The sequence below is a fragment of the Saccostrea cucullata genome, unplaced genomic scaffold (assembly GCF_032062105.1).
Source record: "Saccostrea cucullata isolate Sc308-1 unplaced genomic scaffold, CSIRO_AGI_Scuc_v1 ctg2015, whole genome shotgun sequence".
NCBI classification, from domain to species: domain Eukaryota; kingdom Metazoa; phylum Mollusca; class Bivalvia; order Ostreida; family Ostreidae; genus Saccostrea; species Saccostrea cuccullata.
This window is the reverse complement of record NW_026940845.1, coordinates 76,314-91,144: the sequence shown is the minus strand read 5'-3', so window position 1 is coordinate 91,144 and position 14,831 is coordinate 76,314. Positions and strand designations below refer to the sequence as shown.

The following is a 14,831-nucleotide window of genomic DNA, read 5'->3' as shown; positions in this document are numbered from 1 at the left end:
CTAAAGTTCTTCCAGTAATATAAACTTTGAGGAGTTTGTCAAACTTCAAGGTATAAAAAGACCTTGTCACAGGTAATGCAAATGTCAAAAATGTCAAATCTTCTTTTCATCAATTATATTTTTTCTAATAAAAGGGGTTCAAATTTCAAATCAAGATCACAAGTTAAAAAATGATGGTAAATGAGCAAAGATCTTGTCACAGTTGATGTACAGATCAAATATTATTACCCTATTTTTCATTCAAAAGATGTCACTGATGACACTCAAAAGATGTCACTAACGACACAGTATTTTTTATCTGGAAAAGTAAGACGATGTTCACGATGGTAAATATTATGGTACAATTGGGAAGGCCTTGTAACAGGTATAAATATACTAGTACCAGCCAAATATGAATGCCTTCATTTTCTCATTCGAAAGTTATCGCCAATGTCAGTTAAGGCCCTGTCACAGATAATGTACTGGGCAGAAATCGACGTCCTCAATTTTTCATTCCAAATTTTCATTACTTACACAAATGCTTATTTTTAAAAATACTAGAGTAAATCTAATCGGTCAAGAACACAAGATAAAAACTCATTGGTATTTTTTTTAAAGGCCTTGGTAAATAGAAGTATGGAATTTTTGAAAAATGAAAGCTGAAACTTTTTTTCCTTGAAAGTCTTGAACCAGATTTGAATTTTAGTAACTGACAGATGGAGAGACTTCAGATTGGCCGAATGACATATGAATTAGATATACATGTAATGTTCTCCTCGCTTTTACAAAAGCAGGGACAACAAATCGCTGATGAAAGGGGGAAACTAAACAATTTGCCTTCTTTGTATAAATAGCAAAAGTATTCTTTGTTTTCAATGACTAATATTAAAAACCATTATACTACAGTTCTGCAGCTAGTAGTTAGTCATGATTTGTATTTACCTATTGAAAAATGTTTAACCATCATAGCAACCATTTATTTAGCATTATTTATTAATGAATACCATTAAACTGCTTGTCTTCCACCTTACTAACGTATGGAAAAATATTTTTATTGCTCTCCTCTGTTGGTTGTTGAGTTTGGTCATGTTTCACCTCTCCTTCGTTTAGTGAATACATGTATTGTGATTCTTTCTAAGCAAAAATTATATGCCAAATCTTTCCCTTGGAAAACAGTAACATTCAGACCTGATGCAATGTTAGAAAATTTTATACTTTATCTGCTGAACGTACAATATGGGTCATGGCATTATCATTGATTGTGTACATGTATGTATCAGTAAACAGTTGCATGATCTTTTGTAATTTGTGAGGGGGCAATCGTATTTTGCATATTAATTAAATTATTCCATTCATCTGTTTGATTCAATCATATGCCTGTGTTTTACAACAAAATAAAAGAGCAGACACAATAAACAGTATTTCAAATGACTTTAATGATTCACATGTAGTATAGTTATTTGGAACCTTCAGCAGAGCACCTGTACCTAGTAGAAGTGAAGGACAGGGAACCAGTACGTTGTAAAAACTTGTTTTTAATCCTTTTGATTCATTCAATAAAATATGTTCTTAACCAAAGTTATAAGGGGTGTAACAAGGAGAAGTGAATTTTGCCTGGTACACATTATTTATGATTAAAGCCTTCATTTTAAGACATCTCAGCCTCACTGTCTGTCCAATAATAAAATATCTTTGGTTTGCTTTCCATAAAGAAAAGAAAAATACTGTATGAGATAAGTACATGTAGAAACATGCTAGTATTGTTAGTGTAATTTGTGTCTGCCAAAAGAGAAAGACAAGGGTATCAAAAGATACGCAATTCATAGTCCTGTGCACTTGTTGATCACTTTAAAAATTGAAAGACATTCTCTTTGAGAATACTGTATGCAGTGTTATTTTCACCCTTTCACACTTGCAACAATTTTGCTCCATTTTAAATTCCCCTAATCACAATTCCGTTTCAAATTGTACTGTTTCTTTTTAATTTGTCCAATTTCATATTTAGCCACCTAAGAGTATTCGTGAAAACAAAACAAATAAAACTGGGGCAAAAATTTCCTGTATATAGTATTTTGATATTCATGGGTCATCTTTGGGTATTAACAATTAACTGTCAAAACATAAATGCTAATATACGTACTTAAAAATGTGAAAGTGTTAATTCCTGATATACATGTACTTGTACTCTTATACAAAAAATGTCATTATAAAACAATTTTAATTTTTCAAACTCTCTGGTAAGGAAAGATAAGCAAAATCAAAGCTAGGAATTGAATATAAAATCTGAAAATTAAGGACCCTCTTTACACTACACACTAACTTCAAGGTACTATTGTGCAATTAGACTGAACCACTATTTGACATTAAACAGAATAGCATGTAATCTGCACTGTATGACATATTATATAAATAATTTGTAATTAATTCAAGAGTCCTAAAAATGATATTTCTCCAAGATTGAGAAATTAAAAACTTTTATTGCATGCCTTTTTGTGTCAACATAGATTTTTTTTATCAGTATATAATTATCAGTCCTATGTTGTTTTTGGAGATTTTTCCTAAGTAAAGAAGGCATTAAATTTTAATGTAAGTTTTTCAAAGTCCAAAAATACATTTTTCATCAGACATGCTTGACTGTTCTCACAATGACCATCGTCTAAACAAAATACCTGCTGCATTCTCATGGAGTGTTGGTGATCTGTTTCTAATTTTTCCACAACAATGGAGGGTCCTTAATTAGATTTGTAAAAAGGGTTCAATCTTGCAAATCATTATGTTTAGAGGAAAAAGATAAAATGAAAAATTGTACAATTCACACTGATCACCATATGTCTACCTCTCATATCAGATCCAAAAATACACAACTTAAGGCATGCTCAATATAAATAAATAAAATTTTAGCTATCAAAATAAAAAGCTCAGTAACATAACAAAGAAATAAATAAATTAAAATATTGCACTAGGAATCCGTAATAGGTTGAAATTCTGACACAGGTGTATCACTGAGAATGATTTCGGAGTCTGTTTCCATGGAAACACCGACACAGTTGAGTTGGTTTTCTATTGAGGTATCTTCCTCCTCTGCGTGATGGACGATGGATGGAGGATCTGACGCGTTGTCAAGGTTACCATTGTCTATAGACACCATCATTGTCTGACTAGCACACTCGTCACTGTTAACTATCACAGCCAGGGATTCTATGTCATGGGTCTCTGCACCGTCTAACATGGGGGGGATCTGGCTGGTGGAGGGGGGGATAGCACTGATACACAGAGTGTCAGAGGAGTCCTCCTTCAGGGGGAAGTCGTCTGTTTTAGACTCGATCAGGGACTGCTGAGATTCATCGGGATCATTGGACTGAAACAGAACATGAAGTAGGCATCAATAGCACAAAAGGATGCTACGTGGACCATATCTTTGCAATGAAGAAAATACCAACATGCTTGGCTTAAGATTGGTAACTATCACAATATGTGATATGGCCCTAAAATAGGTCAATATCCAACTGATAACAATTAAGCCATGCTTGGAGGAATACAAGTTTCACACTAAATCAAATGGAAAAGCTATATTCAATTTGGTAAAAATATTCAGTCTTATGTCAAAAAGCTAAAGTAACGTAAAATGACAAATATTTAAGAAGACAGTGTATTAAGAATTGTACGTACAGGTAGAAGACATCCTGCAGGGAACATGTTAGGATGAAGACGAGACAGAAGCTGGGCCGTCTCTGGTGTCAGGTGTGTGCTGATCCGTGTAGAACCATCACTCAAGTGGGTCTCAATGCGGGATATCACATGATGGCCATCTGTAAAACAAAGATTATATTAACAAATTTTATAAAGGGAGTTTTGAATGATAATTCAAATTTTATCTATAAGTCTCATCTACCCCTTTGAATATTATATAAATCAATATAAATGCAAGCCTTGGTTAGTATATGTACTATGTAAAATGCCTGTTTACTAGGTCAGGGTTACATGTAATGCCTCACTACCTACCCTCTCCTGTCTACTGGGTCAGGGTCACATGTAATGCCTCGCTACCATCCCCTGGTTACTGGTTACTGGGTCAGGGTCACATGTAATGCCCCACCACCTATCATCTCTGGTTTCTGGGTCAGGGTCACATGTAAAGCCCTGCTACCTACCGTACCCTGGTTTCTGGGTCAAGGTCACATTTAATGCCCTGCTACCTACCACCCCCCAGTTTCTGGGTCAGGGTCACATGTAATGCCCTGCTACCTACTGTCCCCCTGTTTCTGGGTCAAGGTCACATGTAATGCCCCACTACCGTCCCCTGGTTTCTGGGTCAGGGTAACATGAAATGCCCCGCTACCAGCTACCATCCCCTGGTTTCTGGGTCAGGGTCACACTGCTACTTACTGTCCCCTGGTTTCTGAGTCAGGGTTATATGTAATGCCTCTGCTATCCCCCCCCCTTGTTTACTGGGTTCGGGTTACATGTAATGTCATGCTACTTACCATCCCCTGGTTTCTGGGTCAGGGTCACAGTGACCGTCTCCGGGACGGGCTCCACACCATCAGATGACCACACAGAGCCGTCCACTACAGAAGAAAACTCGGTTGTCTGCCTGGCTGAGGACTGACCAACAATCTCCACATTAACCTGTCCATAATAAAAACAAAGATAAATAAAACAACACAGACCTAACAAATCATAAATATCACACTGCTAAATCAGTCAATAAATCTGACAGCTGCTCCACCTGAGGAGTGGTAACTGCCAGAGTCCCATTCTCAACGTCTACCATGGCCTGGTGAATCTGATTCTTCAGGTCGTTGACTGTAGGAAACAGGGTCAAGTCATGTCTCTCCGGTACCTCTGTACCCAGATACAGCACTTTGGACACATAAGTTCTGAAATTAATTAACAAGAACTTATTTAATTATCTGACAACATAAAAGCAATAGATACTGAAATTAATCAACCTCAATTGCTTCCAAAATGATTATTTAAAAAAAATCCTTTTTGTAATTAATTTTTGGCCCCCTCTCCTCTATGTATTACATATATTACTGAAAAACTGTCAGTAAAGATTTTACAAATAATCTGGTTAGATTTTTATCTTATTCATTAAGCATGCAATGATGGGAATAAAAATGATAATTTCACTTGTTGCCAGCTTAAATAAAAAGGTTAAATTAATTTTTCTAATCTTAGTTCCAAGCAATATGAGCACAGAGTGACAAAGCCACTAATCTGATTACAGGTATTTTGTCTGTTGTAATACATATGTACTGATATATATTATTTTATTTGGACAACATCTGGAACTAGTCTTATTTATATCAAAAATTGTCTTTTTTTCTAAACTTACTTAAATAGAAAATTAACCATCTTGAATTCCAGATGAGATCAGACTATATAGCTGTATGATATAAAGGAATAATAACTGATATAAATCTCAGTTGATGATTGTATCAAAGTAAATCCTGCTGACCTCAGCTGTTTTCTGACAGCGTACACACTGGTTTCTCCCGCTGCCACGAGTTCTCGGATTTTTTGTCGGACCCGGGGGTCCAGTCTCTCTTTGGGGGACTCTGGGTCAGGGGCTACAGTCGCGGGGGCCTCCGCTGGGGTCAGCTGCAGCTCTCCGTGGAATTCATGGGCTTTCTCTATAGGTAACTGGACATAATACCTAAAACATTGAAAGCATGTATTTGTACTCCAATCTAATTTTTTTTTGGTAATATATTTCTGTAGGATAATTCTACAGCTTTTCTGAAAACAGAAGGCTGACAAATTTTCTATTAGATTAAGTGGAATCCACTGTATTGCCTTTCTTTTTAAAATATATCTAATTGACACCACAGATACATGAAATACTGCACACTTAGACATACGAGGGTTGATCCAAAAGTTCATGGAATTTCTTTCTAAAATTTTATCATGATTTGACTAAAGCAAATAATAGGCATACAGCCTACTCCGGATATATTGAAATTCAGGGGACCATGCAAATTATTTCAATATATCCGTAATTCAATATAAGCGAAATCGTGAAGCCGCCATTTTTACAAGTTCAATCCCTATCTAAAATAAAGAAGATCAAACCCGAATAAATTAATTTTGTCATCGTCTACAACAGTGAACAGATTACATAGATTATGAGTCCTTGAAAGTTTAAATATTTTTTTAATTTCTGTTTCATTGAAAAGACAATCTTGAACCTCATTAATTATTATTCCCCAATCGCATTTATTTACGTTTTGGAAAAAAATCACAGGACTTAAACGGCTGAGTACTGCTGAACGCTGCTTGCATTTCATCGTAAGTGTACTCGGGCTAATCAGTCTCTTAGTTATTTCGAATTTAGGCATATCAATAGCCACCAACAGTACGTATTCAATTTCAGAGTTATGTTTTTTTCCAAGATCTGTGGGGGTTACTATATTACGTTTAGATGTTTAGTCTCGATATGTCCGTATCATATACGTGGACGCAAAGAATTTAACAGTGAAAAATTTTATTTCGTAAGAGCATGCAGTATGAAAAAACATAAGGTGAAAACTTAATTATTCACACCTTTGTATATCAACTGGTCAATCAGGCATAATTACTGTCACCAACCGTAACGACAGCCGCTAGGGAGTACTTCAATATAACCGTTATGAAAACAACTCATTATCACCTGTGGGGACCGATCAGTGGCTTCAATATAAGCGAAATTTCAATATATCCAATTTCAATATAACCGTTATTTTAATGCAAAGAATATGAGAGGCAAAAACTGGGGATTTATTTCTATTTCAAAATAAGCGGAATTTCATAATAAGCGAGTTCAATATAAGTGGAGTAAGCTGTATTTATAAAATAGAGTCATAATGCAACAATACTAGAAAATTTCACCACGTTCCAATTACCAATAAGGTCACACGTGCTTTCTGAAAATGGATGGTTGTGAAACCCGTGGGAGACTTCGACGTAACGTCAAGTTAGGTATCACATCACGTTATAGAATCATCTCACCCTAATGTCAAATTTGAACACGTAATTCTTCAAAATGCTGCCCTTTTCTCCATTTTTTTTTCTCAAGAAAAACCTGGGTATGCTCTCGCACCAATTTATCTTCATTTTTTACTCATATTTCAAAATACCCCTCATCTTTCCATATGATGTTCCGATTTCAGTAGCAATGTCAAGAACAGTACGTCAGCCGACAAGTCTATTAACGGCTTTCAATTTATCAAGGGGGACAAACACTTAAAACAGAGCCTCAAAAAGGCGGCTACACCTTTAATCAACGTCCAGGAAAGTTCTATTTTTCTTCACTTTCTTACGCCAATGGAAAAGCAGTGGCTAAATGCATTTTTCCTCAGTCTATGTCAATAATATACGTATTTAAGACAGAGTGATCCCGAGATTTTCACAAAACTTATGACTTGACGAAATTTGACGTCGTATGACAACCTTAAGATTAACAATAAATTATCAACTAATAAACAAAATATCCAGTAAAATCACTAAAATACACACACAAAGGTTTATAAAAGATCAAGCAATCGTAATAATGACATAATTTTCGCTTTCTATAACACGAAGAGCGATTTTATTCTCATTTCAAGTATTAAGAATTAAAATGATAATAAACGCGTTGATGTCTCCCCCGCATTTCCAAACATCTGTTTCTATGGCAATTGCTATAGAGTTACTATCACAAATCTTTAAAATATTTTTTAATTTAAAATATTCAACAAGTGTCTATATTATCATTTGTAATTTTCAACCAATTTCACTTATAAATGAATGAAATATAAAGAAATTCCACGAACTTTTTGATCAACCCTCGTATACATTATTTTTGAAATAGACTCTTGATCAAAGACATCAAATCTTTGTGACAAGTGAACTAACTACTTTGTAAGCGATTAATTCTGCAGTCTGAATATTGCATACGATCTGTGAAAATTGCAGTTAAATTTGTTGGGTATTTGCTAGCAATTTATAGCCTGCATTTTTAAAGTGTAAAATTGGAGTATTTGAGATTTTAAAATTTCTCTCCGACAAACTTCTGGCAAATTTGAACAATGGCAGAGGAGACTGTGTAACAACAAACATATTTTGGACGGTAAATTGTCTGACTAATGACGGTATTTACTTACAATTCTTTACCAATGTCATTGGTTCCAAGAACCTTCAGCTGATGAAAGGCGTTGTCCATTGCAGCTTTGAGGGATTTCTTATCTTGATTAACATCTACAGCAAACTCAGGAAATTTCTTGACCTTTTTGATATATATTCTGAAAAAAAATGGATAAATAATTTCCCATTTTTCATATAATTACTTTATATTGTATTTAAAATCTACATAAAGTTAGCAAACCAGTGGTTCAGTTGGTTTTATTGAATTACATGCATCCCCCCCCAGCTCTTTATTTAACAATCTCAGCATTATATGTGATTACCTTGCAGGACAGGTTTGTTTGTACTGTGTAGATGTGTTTTGTGTGAATACCTCGCAGGACAGGTTAGCTTGTACTGTGTAGATGTGTTTTGTGTGAATACCTCGCAGGACAGGTTTGCTTGTACTGTGTAGATGTGTTTTGTGTGAATACCTCACAGGGCAGGTTTGTTTGTACTGTGTAGATGTGTTTTGTGTGAATACCTCGCAGGACAGGTTTGCTTGTACTGTGTAGATGTGTTTTGTGTGAATACCTCGCAGGACAGGTTTGCTTGTACTGTGTAGATGTGTTTTGTGTGAATACCTCGCAGGACAGGTTTGCTTGTACTGTGTAGATGTGTTTTGTGTGAATACCTCGCAGGACAGGTTTGTTTGTACTGTGTAGATGTGTTTTGTGTGAATACCTCACAGGACAGGTTTGTTTGTACTGTGTAGATGTGTTTTGTGTGAATACCTCGTAGGACAGGTTTGCTTGTACTGTGTAGATGTGTTTTGTGTGAATACCTTGCACAGAGCACCAGATAAGGCCAAAATAAAATTGATTGTTTGTTTGGAATTGCCTCCCCCCTCATTGAAATGCCCCCTACTTAAAAAATTTTATTGATCAAAAGTAGGAAGTTTTTTTTTTTCTTGCCCGTTATCACATGCACAATACAAAACACTGAAATGTAGTGTCATATCTATGCAAAATTAAGTTTCTTTGTTGATGGTAGATACTTTTTTAAAAAGTCAGAAAATGTGTTTACTGAGATTTTTATAAAAAAAAATTTAAAATTTATCTTCAATTAAAAAAAAAAAATTTCCCTCCCTCCCTCCTGTGTCTGAAACCCTCCAGGCGGCAATTCCAAACAAATAATTTTTTAAGGGTGGCCTAAGGAGCGTATTTGCAGAAATATACGCATTAAATTTTACAAAATACGCATTGAAAATTAAAATAGAGTGTACAATTACGCATTAGCAATCATAGATACGCATTACATCACAAAACCACTGCATACAACAAGTTGAAGAACACAGGTACGACTTACTTAATGATACGAATTGAGGTTAACTCTGCAGTGTTTGATTTTTCTCAAAACGAAGTACAGATTTAAAAGCCTTTTAGTGACCAGGAATATTCTAGTAATGGCGACGACGATCTCCATTTCGGGAGGAAGAATCAGAGATTTAGATTAAAATCAATTTTTACGTAGAAAGATTATGCACTAGGCATAACTTTTTTTATTATGGGTTCATAGCCAATTTTTAAACTCTCTCAACTTGCCACATTAACGAAGATTCTTTTCTCTCAGTTTACTCTTGATACGATATCTTAAATGAAGGAAAAGTTTTCTGTGTCTCTGACTATATGGTACCTTGAACTACTGTATAATCTTCCATGTCAAAAAAGAATGCTTCCCAATCTTAGCATAAAGTCTTGTTGGTATTTATAAAATTTATTTAAATAAATGCAGGAACTGACCTTTGCATTTTTTTCCCTCTTCAAAAACACATACTTCAATTACAAGCTCAAAATAAAGGTCAAAACACTTATATAATTATAAACAAAATACTCTTCAATCATTTTGCTGAAAATCAAAATCTGCATTGATTAAAAAATCAGGGAGTAAATACACTTTGGGGTAAAAAATTATCTGGAGCTCTGCCTTGCAGGACAGGTTTTTTTGAACTCTGTAAATGTGTTTTATATGTGAATACCTTGCAGGACAGGTTTGTTTATACTCTGTAGATGTGTTTTTGGCATTTCCTCGTCGCCTTGGCCCAAACTGACACTCCATGACTACCGCTCTACTCCCTGTATAGTAACATTATGATAATTTATACAACGTGGCAAACACTCTTTACATTTTCTGTGTGACAGGTTAACAGTAGAATTTAATCACTTCTACCAATGCTGGTATTTTAAGTCAAAACAATGCATATGTAAACAAAATGTAAGATAAAATGTAAGATAGTAAATAGAACAATCATTACCGGAATGCATGTTATTTTTACAAATAATATGATCTATAAATGTACAAAGTTTTACTGAAATTAAGGGCTAGCTATGATCAATTTAGTTTACTCTTACTCAATTTAGATTACATTCAATACATTGATTAACCACTCCTCACCTAGATTCATAAAAGGAACTCCATCAAACGGGACATACTGTGACCTCCACATGAGTCGGGTGGAGGGTTTGGCGGGGCAGGGCGACTGACGGGTGCCCCAGAAACTCTGGGTCTGCTGCTTGTGGTAGGTCAACAAAAGGTCAAGGTCAGCTTCAGAATCCACATACCCTCGGTAGTAGTCTCCTATTTTCTGAAAAATCCAAAGTAAGTTATTTAATTAACTATGGATAGAAATAACTACATGCATATCCATTAAAAAGTAATAGGGTTGTCTTGAATAACCAAGCAGTACATGTATCTGTATTGGTCGATGAAAATGGTTATCTGTCTATCAGGTGGTTTCTCATTTAATTAACCCATTTGCACAATAAAATTTTATTTGTACATACATGCACTGAAAAATAAAATCTGCACATGTATACCATACATATTTTGCTTATATCTTAGATATACCCATTTTTTTGTTTTGTATCTATTAAATGTGTATACTACTTTGATGAAATATGAATTGGGCTGTCATATAATTGGGGGGGGGGGGGGTTCCTCAATTGCAAGTAAGGTACATTGTAGTGTATTGACTATCATATTGACCCACTAGTCCTCATAATAAGGACCACTAACAGAGACTGACCTGACACTTGTTCATCCTCTGAGCCCACAGTGGAGTGTCTGGGGGGAGAACATCAGCATTGTCTGGTACCCCGTCCCCGACCGATCCAGTCCCTGAGCGACTAGTCTCACCATCCTGCATGTCAGTATCTCCTACAAATCAACAGTCTTGGATAAGACTTAGCTCTACTGATTTGTCAGTATCTCCTACAAATCAACAGTCTTGGATAAGACTTAGCTTTACTGATTTGTCAGTATCTCCTACAAATCAACAGTCTTGGATAAGACTTAGCTTTACTGATTTGTCAGTATCTCCTACAAATCAACAGTCTTGGATAAGACTTAGCTTTACTGATTTGTCAGTATCTCCTACAAATCAACAGTCTTGGATAAGTCTTAGCTTTCCTGATTTGTCATTAACTCCTACAAATCAAGTCTCTGATAAGACTTATATCTACTGATCTATCAGTATCACCTACAATTAAAAGTCTTTAAATAATAAGACGTAGCTCTACCGATATGCCAGTATCACCTACAAATCAAGTCTCTGATAAGTTTTAGCTCTACTGACTTGTATTTATGACATTGGGAGAATTAAGTTGTATCTGAGGTTGAAAACTTTTCTATGAAGTTTAATATTTACAAAATTCCTAATCTTTTTTTTTTTTTTTTTTTACAAAATTTAAAGGAGGAAAAGCTTTTTAAATAGTCACAAGTTCTTTTAAAATCTTAGATATAAGATTCATGAGTTTTGATTTAGTCTTCTTGTGTACAAAATTACCAAAACTGTAGTATGAAGGCTTTTACAAAATCATTGAGGTATTCTGATTATTTCTTTTTTGTGAATAGCTGTATTATTTATTCTACATGTTTGTGCACTTTCTTTACAGAGAGCTCATTACCTAGTTTATCCTCTTCTTTGGGTTCAATTTCAAATGTCTGATCGGCATTTACAGCGATGATAGTGGCCATGTCGGGGTGGACCACCTGCCATATCTGCCCCTCCCTGGTGAGGTCATTGGTTCCATTGACAGCAATGATCTGTATCCCGTCTGTAGTTGTCAGGAGCTGCCCACTGGGCAAAGTAAGCCCGGCGGGAGAGGAAAGCAGGCCCTGAATGGTTGGGTTAGCAAGACTAGGGGACACTGAAAAAGTGAAATACATGACTGTATAACATAGAATATATCTAAAGCCATCAACAGATTATTCCTTAAATAACGTGCCAATTCTTTTATCAATAAAGAAAATAATTATCATCATTTTTTTTATATTGTACGTAGTATGGCATGTTACTGAGCAATAAAATATTTGTGAATTATGGTGCATTTGTCAATACAGAATTTCATAGCATTATTTTATTTAAAAAATAAAACTATACAAAAAGGAGTTCATTAAACTTAAAATGGTTATCAAGTTATATTTGAATTTGTTACGATGAACAAAAAGTTCCATACTGGATGTAACAGCTAGTCCTGTCTCTGTGTCCACAATTGTTTCATCATTCAAATCATCCTTCAGAGTTGGATCAATTGTGATGATGTCATCAGTTTCTGTGCCAGACACCATGGTAACTGTGTTAATGACTTCGGAAGTTGAACTTACCATGTCTAAACAATCCACCATTGTTTTTTTCTAAAACATTGGAAAAGAAAATTACCTTATTTTTTGCACTTAATGATTAAACTTACGTTACCTGGAAGCTTGACATACTTGTATAACCTGAGTTGGAACAAATTACACTTTTAAATTTCTATGATTTAAAATTGCTTTGCAGTTACTGTAGATTCCTAATTATATGCATTGAATTAATCATTGCATATATATTTTAATATTTGCTGCGAGAAGCACCACTCACTGAATAAAATATAAAATTACTTGCGTTTATTTTTGTGGTGCTGAAATATCTGTATAATCTCTTGATCAACTGTCCATTCGCGAATAATTATTCTGACTCATGATTTGACGTTGAAGAAGCCTTTCAATCGCGATAGTAAGTACTAGCGAAAAAAACAGAAGCTACAGTAACTTAAACTTGAGTTCATACAAGGTATAAAATGTCAAAAAAAAGGTTATGCATTTAAATATGTGTTCATGAGCTTTTAAAATTCAATCATTCTTTAAAATACACATGATCGATGCATTATTTTTTAATGTTAATTTTGCTCTTTAACTTTATTTCCATTTAATTAAGGTTATATCCCCCCCCCCCCCCCAGCTCCAGCCTCCAGGTTTATCTTTATTAGGCTAGTTATTTAAACAATAAAATGCTTTCTTTGTTTGTTGTTACTGGAATGAACGGAAGCAGCTGTTGCAGAAAAAATACATAACCCGCGTAAGCGGGTTATGTAAATTTTTTCTGCAATAGCTGCGACCGTTCATTCCAGTAACAACAAACAAAGAAAGCATTTTATTGTTTATATTTATATCTGTTTAAATAATCAATTAAAGTAGGATTAAAAAGATTAATTATTGTATTAATGATGCGAACGTCTTTATACGTTTCATTGATGGAACAGCCACTGATAAAGAAATCTGTACAGGCGACCTGCCTACTGTAGTTTATGCAGTGATGAAAGCAATGGGGTTTCTTAAGAAATAAAGGAGAAAATGTTCAGTGGATGTAAATATAAATTGATAATTTGACACAGTGCTTTTTTCAATACAGCTGAGAGAAGACGGCTATAAATATATGTATTCCTCAAAAAATGTTAGATCCGCCTTTTGAACTCCCAGTAACTAAATAGTAAGAAGAGTAAACATGGTGTAAACACTGATAAAGGTAGTTTTCAAAATATAAAACCCGTTGAACAGACATTGGGGAAAAACTGATCATGTTTTTGTTTTGTTTTTTTTTTTGGATATTAGACACTGATACTGAGTTCTCATTTTAGGCTCGGGATAAACGATTAGGCCTACATCAAATTGAACGCAGAAAATGCCTCCTGAGACAAACATTCATTGTTAAAAACCTTAAATAAATGACTGGCAGGTCCTCATGTTATAAAATCGTATTTCAAATACTTTAAACCATAAAACATGTGTTTGTCAGTTTGTTTATGTTTTCATTTAGCGGGGAAAGCAAAAAGAGGCAGAAGGGTGTGAAAACGAGTCACCAACCTCGAAATCATACGACCTCGTCTTCGATCAAAATGGCGAATGTGGTAAACGCATGCGTGCATTTCAATTGTTGACCGAAATATTTTAAGTACAAAAAGGTCAAATATTAATGGCCTCCATTAAAATAATTTTTTCTACACTTGTATATTTTTATTCATAAATATACCCTTTTTTCATTGTAAAAAAACATATCACCGTAAAAAGAGTGGTCACGATAATGAGAGCTCATTCCATGTTGACCCGATGGCCCCGGAAGTGAGTGAATAATATGTAAACACCCAGTCGTTGGATAAAATATATAGTGAAGTTTTTATGATTAAGAATGTCTGCAGCTCTTGTCAATAACATTCACTTTGAAAATTGGTCTGCGAATCAAGTTGCAGATTGGTTGAAAGGTATTTACGTTTTCAAATTAACTTCAAGACTGTAATAAACACAATTTTGACATGTGTATCAGCTGTATCAGGGTATATATTTCACTATTTAAAGTATTTTGGCATTGTGGGGTTATACTACAGTACTATACTTTAGCATACATTGTGTCATAACACGGACGACGTGTTTTAGTGTGTTATGAAGGTTTGTAG

At 34.8% G+C, this 14,831-nt stretch overlaps 2 protein-coding genes across 3 annotated transcripts in view; one reads left to right on the top strand and one right to left on the bottom strand.

The window, feature by feature from the left end:
• Positions 1–1,395: 1,395 nt before the first annotated feature.
• Positions 1,396–12,797, bottom strand: LOC134256433 (calcium-responsive transcription factor-like). The gene is made up of 11 exons (XM_062739080.1): positions 12,582–12,797; positions 12,030–12,272; positions 11,150–11,280; positions 10,519–10,708; positions 10,103–10,199; positions 8,106–8,243; positions 5,444–5,641; positions 4,709–4,859; positions 4,464–4,608; positions 3,649–3,788; positions 1,396–3,337 (listed from the first exon to the last, which is right to left on the bottom strand). The coding sequence occupies exons 1-11, from the start codon at positions 12,748–12,750 to the stop codon at positions 2,939–2,941; spliced, it is 2,001 nt and encodes a 666-aa protein (XP_062595064.1). The 5' UTR covers positions 12,751–12,797; the 3' UTR covers positions 1,396–2,938.
• A 1,743-nt stretch (positions 12,798–14,540) lies between these two features.
• Positions 14,541–14,831, top strand: part of LOC134256429 (CNK3/IPCEF1 fusion protein-like) — a 36,000-nt gene continuing 35,709 nt past the window's right edge. For both annotated transcript variants that reach the window (XM_062739074.1, XM_062739073.1), the window contains exon 1: positions 14,541–14,639. In XM_062739074.1, the coding sequence (XP_062595058.1) occupies positions 14,567–14,639 (73 nt within the window). In that variant the 5' untranslated portion in view covers positions 14,541–14,566. The remainder of the gene's footprint in view (positions 14,640–14,831) is intronic.

What these genes read in the sequence shown, in the direction of transcription:
- LOC134256433 (XM_062739080.1), bottom strand. Translation starts at nt 12,750, where the DNA reads ATGGTGGATTGTTTAGACATGGTAAGTTCAACTTCCGAAGTCATTAAC. An exon ending in TGGCAGTTACCACTCCTCAG is followed by an intron (nt 4,609 to 4,708) that starts GTGGAGCAGCTG and finishes TATTATGGACAG; the next exon opens with GTTAATGTGGAGATTGTTGG. An exon ending in CTGCAGGATGTCTTCTACCT is followed by an intron (nt 3,338 to 3,648) that starts GTACGTACAATT and finishes GTTCTGTTTCAG; the next exon opens with TCCAATGATCCCGATGAATC.